This window comes from Antennarius striatus, chromosome 10 (assembly GCF_040054535.1).
Source record: "Antennarius striatus isolate MH-2024 chromosome 10, ASM4005453v1, whole genome shotgun sequence".
NCBI classification, from domain to species: Eukaryota; Metazoa; Chordata; class Actinopteri; order Lophiiformes; family Antennariidae; genus Antennarius; species Antennarius striatus.
In genome coordinates this window covers 24,802,664-24,810,123 of record NC_090785.1, presented here as the reverse complement: position 1 = coordinate 24,810,123, position 7,460 = coordinate 24,802,664, and the positions used below count along the sequence as shown (strand labels likewise).

The following is a 7,460-nucleotide window of genomic DNA, read 5'->3' as shown; positions in this document are numbered from 1 at the left end:
CCTCACCACCAGAGTCATCCTACACACCACCATCCTATGCTGTTTGGCTACACTCTCACCTACCACTACTTTGCAGTCACTGATCTCTTTCAGGTTACACCGTCTACACAAGATGTAGTCTACCTGTGTGCTCCTACCTCCACTCTTATAGGTCACCCTATGTTCCTGCCTCTTCTAGAAGAAAGTATTCACTACAGCCATTTCCATCCTTTTTGCAAAGTCAACTACCATCTGTCCTTCTGCGTTCCTCTCCTGGATACCAAACCTGCCCATCACATCCTCATCACCTCTGTTTCCTGCACCAACATGTCCATTGAAGTCTGCTCCAATGACAACTCTCTCACTTCTAGGCATGCTCTGCATCACTTCATCAAAGTCCGACCAGAATTTCTCCTTCTCCAGCTCACATCCTACCTGTGGAGCATACCCGCTAACAACATTGAACATCATACCTTCTATTTCTAGCTTCAGACTCATCACTCTATCCGACACTCTTTTTACCTCCAGGACATTCCTAACAAACTCCTCCTTCAAGATAACTCCTACTCCATTTCTCTTCCCATCTACACCATGATGGAACAACTTGAACCCTGTTCCTAAACTTCTAGCCTTGCTACCTTTCCACCTGGTCTCCTGTACACATAGTATGTCTACCTTCCTTCTCTGCATCATGTCAACCAACTCTCTACCTTTTCCTGTCATAGTTCCAACATTCAACGTCCCTACTCTCAGTCCTATACTCTTGGTGTTCCCCTTCTCTTTCTTCGAGCGCACGCACTTTCCTCCTCTCCTTCTTCGACCAACAGTAATCCAATTTCCACCGGCGCCCTGTAGGTCAACAGCGCCGATGGCGGTCGTTGTTAACCCGGGCCTCGACCGATCCGGTATGGAAGTCATAGGTTTGATTCGCATCTTTGATTTGGCAAAAGTTTTACGCCGGATGCCCTTCCTGACGCAACCCTCTGTATTTATCCGGGCTTGGGACCAGCACAATAAGACACTGGCTTGTGTCCTCTTGCGGCTACATTGTTCCAGTAGATTTGAATAACCGTAAGAAGTGGTTTAAATTCATGAATTTGCACATTGTTATCTGTGGCAGACATTTCCATTTGGCTCTGTCCTACTGGAAGTGACCCACTCCACCCGGGTGGGCACTGGCTGTTTTAAACCCTCTCCTCTGGGAGAAGGTATCAGACAATGTCATGAAAATCAACAGGATCCAAGAACAGCTTCGATTTCGATAAGACTGCCCAGCAAGGTAATACAGATAGAAGGTGGTTTAATATAAGTATAGGGAGGGTTCATAAACGTTTAAATTACCGTAAATAATACGATAAATAACTTGTTGCTCTATTGTGGAATTTGTTAATGGCGTGTGGTTCCTGGAACGCATTAACCGCGAGGAACGAGGGTGCACTGTATACTGAATTACTTAAGGTTCTGTATTTATAGCAGTCACACTGTGTTTTTTATTAGATTAATTCAATCCTTTGTTCATAGAATCATTGCCCAACATTGAAGAGTTACAAAACAGATTTCCAACATTGTCTGTAAACATTCACAATAAAATCTCCTCTTCTGGGACGTGAATTCTTGCTGCTAGCATTAGTTGGTCACAAACTCACCTTGGGTTGTCGCTGTAGGAAATCTATTCCATCTCTAAAGCGGTCCAGATAAATCTCCTTCGTGTTCTTGGGCTTTACATTGAATACACATAAAGCCAGAACCACAAAGCCTTTATTGGCCAACAGAGCAGCTCCTTTCTCTGTTACAAAGCTGTTTAGATCCAACACAGCAGGAAATTGACCTGCTCCTGGAATGATATGAATGAATGGCAAGAAAACCTAAGTTGTATTTAAAATGAAGGAATGCACTGTTTAGTCAGCATCACTAAGATGATGCCACTCCTTTTACCATATCAATAGCGTCAAAACAATAAGTATACAGTCATCAGGTCCGACTCCATAATATATCCACTATCCTTTATAGTTTTTTCTGGCTGTGGAGGTGAGATTTTAGTTTGTGCAGCATAGAGCAGAGAGTAGAGGTGATTCAGGAAATGGTGTGAAGGACAGACATACTTATTCCAGATGTATTGTGTGGAAGTGATCAAGATGTGCTGACAATCAATCAATGGTTAATTAACAATGGTTTGTTCAGTGGAAAATGTAGAAAAAAGTACCATTATACAGAACAGTCCATGTTGTGTCATGTGTAATGCTTATTTTACCATTGGATTATGAGGGCAGACTACCTACCTGGGGGGGTAAATAGGACTCCGTTTATGTTCCCATCAATGACAGGAAGTCGGGTGACCCCATTCCAAATAGAAGTCTCTCATCAGTTGCCTATGCCAGCACCCTATCCTCTTCTTCATCGTGTACAGAGAATGTGACCGCCTGGGGCTCCAGAGCCTTCTCCTTTTGAAAGTACTGATGCAAGGCTTCTGCCTTTAGAGACCACAGCAGACCCATTGGCTCCACCCCAACATAGCTGCCACCAAGTGAGGGGTGTTTGTTCAGGTCGACCTCTCCTCTGTCACCAGCCCTGTAGGTGGCCGAGGAGCTGAACAGCACCCCCCTCTTGTCAGTGGATCTGGCTCTCATGGTGACCACCTGTCCCGACCTCAGCCTGGACACCTTCACCTGAACAGGTTCATTGAAGAAGCATCTGGCTCTGGGCAGCAGCTCCAAACTGAATTGAGAGGACATCTCTTCACAATCTACAGACAACACAAAAATAATATTTTGCTAGGATTGTTGATGTAATCATGTACAGACTCTGTTCAATAATTAGTTCTGGCTGTGTCTTGTCTCCAGTATGTCAGTTTAATTGGTGTTTGGATTATCTCGAGACATTCCCAGATGTGTGGGCGTGGCTGTGTGCTGGGCCATGGATCCCAAAGGGAGACAGAGAACGACAGCCGATGAGAAAAGAGAATTAAAGGAAGAATGGACCTAATCATTTGCTTTCATTTCCAATGCAAAAGTATTGCCTGCATGTTTGCTTGTAATTAGAAGCTGTCAAATAAAAAATAGAGTAATGTGGAAAGACTTTTCAAGGGAAGGCATGCTAAATTAGCAGTCCATCAACGAGTTGGTATTAACACAAAAAGTATGATTTCAGTACGACTGGAAAAATTAGAGGAGCAAAGATAGATTTAAGCTAGCTTTGTTGCAAACAGAGATAATAAAGCATGGAAAACTATTTGCAGATGTTGATTAAAAGAAGGATCCAATTTGATCGCTGATGGCGCCGCAGACGGTGGCCTCTGTGTTTCAGTGCACTCTTGTTTTTCTTCTTTTGAGTTCTAATCCGGTTTTGTCCCACTCTGGCGGTTACAAACAGGGAAGCTCTCATGACCATCAGATCAACTACTCCGGAAGATTAATTTACAACTTTTCTGGCCTCAACCGCCTTTTTAATGCCAATTCTGGGCAAGAAGAGGAAAGCGCTCAGGTGCGCTGGTGCGTCTCCGCCAGCGCAGACTACGCACAGCGCTCCCCAGGATATTCCACTATAACATGCGCTCACTCTGCAACAAAATGGACGAGCTGAGCCTGCTGCTAAACACCAACAGGGATTTTTCCACGTCCTGCGTCTTGTGCTTTACAGAAACGTGGCTGTGCGATCTCATTCCGGACTCTGTGGTCCACCTGAGTGGGTTCGATCTCTACAGAGCAGACAGGAACACGGCGCTTTCTAGCAAAACGAAAGGAGGTGGAATTAGCTTGTACATCCACAACGGCTGGTGCAACAATGTGACAGTACTAACTCAGCACTGTTCCCCGGACCTGGAAGCCCTCATCATCAACTGCAAGCCCTTCTACTCACCCCGTGAGTTCTCCTCATTCATTCTCATCGGTGTTTACATCCCGCTGGAAGCTAACGTGTGCGAGGCGCAGCGCGCGCTGGCCAACGAGATACTGAGAGCAGAATGTGCAAACCCGGATGCCTTGGTTACTGTCCTCGGGGATTTTAACAAATGTAATCTCTCCCAAGACCTCCCAAAGTTCAGGCATCTCATCAAGTTCCCCACCAGAGAAGGGAACGTCCTGGACCACTGCTACTCCACCATTAGTGGTGCACCACGCTGTTCCGCGCTGCACTGGGCCAGTCCACCACATCAAGGTGCATCTCATTGCTGCCTACAGGCAGAAATTAAAGCTCTGCAAACGTGTTGTGAGGACATACAAGAAGTGGACCAGTAATGCAGAGGGGGAACTTCAGGAGTGTTTGGACTGCATGGATTGGGATGTGTTTAGGTCTGCCACCAACAGTCTAGATGAGTACACCGACACTGTGACGTCCTACATCACCCTCTGTGAGAACAAGTCGCCTATAGAGTACATCTGTCACTCTCTCAATCACCTAAAAGGGGCCTTTATACCTCCTCTGTAATTCGGGGCAAAGTCCTCGCTTTCTAGCCTTTTTTTGTAACCAGACTAACTCTCCTTCAGAGTAATACTGAAAGTTAGCCCTGAAGTCATAAGACTTTTTCTGTCTGTCTGAGGCCCTGGTCTGGTGTCTTTTAACTGCAGCTACAACCGTGGATAACGTCTCCCTGAGCCTGGTTACATAATCATGAGCAGAAGAAAATTGTTCTCAAAACTCTAAGTTCAGCATGATGTCAATGGGAAGCACGATTTCCCGGCCAAACAAAACTTTTTACGGGGTGAACTCCGTCCTAGCATGAACACTACTCCGGTATGCTAGCATCACATAAGGCAGTAAAGTATCCCAGTTTAACTGATTATCCTCTACAAACAATGAAAGCATAGATAAAAGCGTGCAGTTAAAACGTTCTATAAGACCATCAGACTGAGCATGGTAAGGGGATGTACGTGTCTTGTGAATGTTCAAAAGCCTCCACACTTCCCTGAATAAGGTGGATTCAAAATTCCGACCTTGGTCTGAATGAATACTATACGGGGAACTCCAAAATGGCACACCCACTCCTCTGTTAGCACCTTAGCAATGCTACTAGCTTCTTGGTTGGGGAGGGGAAAGGCTTCAGTCCATTTTGAGAAATAATCTCCTATCACCAGGATATACTTGTTTTTACCAGGGGTTTCTGGGAGAGGGCCCAATACATCCAATGCCACACGTTCAAAGGGTCTGGATGTAACAGAAGATTGCAGGGGGGCACAGGGGGGTTTACCGTAGGTCTTGCGGGAGGAGCAATCTACACAGTCTTTCACCCACTGCTTTACATCCCTGAACCACCCTGGCCAGTAAAAACGGTAAAACGGTCTTTAACTTTCCCCTGTAACTTCTGCACTACCAAATGGCCTCCTGTGGTGTCACTGTGTAGCTGTGTCAAAATCTTTGGTACAAGGGAGAAAGGGAGAACTACCTGTATCTGAGACGCAGCATCAGAATGTGCTGGGGGAATCCTCACTAGCCTAGAGCCCCTCACATGTAGCTGATCCCAAACAGGGGCATACTTCTGTAAGTTGGGGTTGTCTGGTACATGACAATTCTCTCCCTGTTTTTTACAGTCAATTATCTGTCGCAACTGACTGTCATCCATTTGTGCTTGGGCTAGCTCGTCGATATCACTGCTTTCACCCGGAGGAACATGGGGAGTTTCCTGTACAGCACACACTCTTGAAACACCCTTTAACAATGTGTTGTCTGGGGTCTCAGGACCCAGCCCCTCCCCATTATTTAAGGCTGGCAACCTTTAAAAGAGCATCTCCATTTTTGTGAAGCTTGCCTGGTCGATGCACAATTGTGTATTGGAAATTAGCGAGCTGTTCAACCCAACGAGCCAACTACCCTTCTAGACCCTGAAACTTGTGAAGCCAACGCAAGGAATTGTGGTCAATACGCAAAACAAATTCCTTGCCTAGCAAATAGTGTTTGAAATGTTTAGTAAATGCAACCATGCTCAAGAGTTCTTTCTTTGTGGTGGCATGTTTACGCTCCTGTTTGGTAAGTGCTCTGCTTGCATATGCAACCACGCGTTCATGACCCCCATCTTCCTGCGACAGGACCGCCCCAATTCCCACGTCACTGGCGTCAGTATCTAAAATGAATGTTTTATTGGGGTCTGGATATGCCAACACAGGGGCAGTAATTAGACTGGCTTTAAGTCGTTCAAATGCCCGCTGACAATCTTCAGTCCACTGAAAACGCTTCCCCTTTTCCACAAGCTGGTGTAAAGGCCGGGCAATATCTGCAACGCCCTTCACAAAACGCCTGTAATAGGAGGCTAACCCTACAAAGCTCTGAACTTCAGTTTGGTTCCTTGGGACAGGCCACTCCCTTACTGCAGCCACCTTGGCGGGGTCTGCCATCACCCCCTCAGCAGAAATGACGTGTCCCAAGTAATGAACCTGAGTAGAGAACAGATTGAATTTAGAAGGTTTAATTTTCAGATTAGCCTGCTGAAGTTTCCCCAGTACCTCATCCAAACGAGCTAGATGTTCCTGAAATGTGCGCCCAAACACAATAATGTCGTCCAAATACACTGAACAAGTTGTCCACTGTAAGTCTACTAAGATTAAATCCATCAGCCTTTGAAATGTGCTGGGTGCATTGCAAAGGCCGAAACTCAAAACATTAAACTCAAACAACCCCTGTCGCGTTATGAAGGCGGTTTTGTGACGGTCCCTGGGGTCGACCTCTACCTGCCAGTAGCCGCTAGCTAAATCAAGGGTGGAGAACCAGCAGGCATAGCTTAAACTGTCTAGGGCATCATCTATTCTTGGGAGGGGATATGCATCTTTACAAGTAACATCATTAAGCTTCCTATAATCAACACAAAATCTGAGCCCACCCCCTTTCTTTTGCACCAAAACTACAGGTGCTGCCCAAGGGCTGCATGAGGGTCTAATGACGCCACTGTCGAGCATTTGTTTCAGGTTAGCAGCTACTTCCTGTTGTAGATGGAGAGGGACTCTTCGTGGGGGTAATTTAACGGGCCTGGCGTCACCTGTATCAATTTCATGTGTGGTCAAATGAGTCCTGCCCAGGTCGGTCTCTCCCTGGCTAAAGACAGGAATATGCCTGCTTAACAGCTGTTTTGCTGCGTGAATTTGTTCGGTTGAGAGACCCTTACTTTCCACCCCAAACTGACTCATGAGGCTGTCCACTGTCCATGGCTGCAAAATGTCTTGTACCTCCCCCGTACATTCTCCCACACCATCTATTTCTATGTCAATAAAAAGAGTACCCACTCTCATGCCCTTTTTTAATGACAAAGCGTCGTTAGTAACATTAATTACCTGGATTGGTAATGCCCCCTTCTTGATTTTGCAGACCACCCGGGCTACGAGTAAATCACAGTGTTTGGACAGAGCTGAGGAGGGCTCCAACATCCCCTCTGCGTAGTCCCCCCAAGCGCTCTGAACCATGCCCGGAATGATAACTTCACTCCGCGGTGGTACAACTGTATCTGAGTGGACAACAACAGTCTGGGGTTCTGATGTTGGATTAAGATCTACAAGGGAAAA

The 7,460-nt window shown here is 46.1% G+C and overlaps 1 protein-coding gene across 1 annotated transcript; it reads right to left on the bottom strand.

The window, feature by feature from the left end:
- Nucleotides 1–1,120: 1,120 nt before the first annotated feature.
- On the bottom strand, nucleotides 1,121–2,711 carry LOC137602419 (acyl-coenzyme A thioesterase 1-like). The gene is given in 4 exon segments (XM_068325108.1): nucleotides 1,121–1,177; nucleotides 1,626–1,813; nucleotides 2,259–2,321; nucleotides 2,324–2,711. Coding segments are annotated over 4 exon segments (696 nt in total).
- Nucleotides 2,712–7,460: the final 4,749 nt, after the last annotated feature.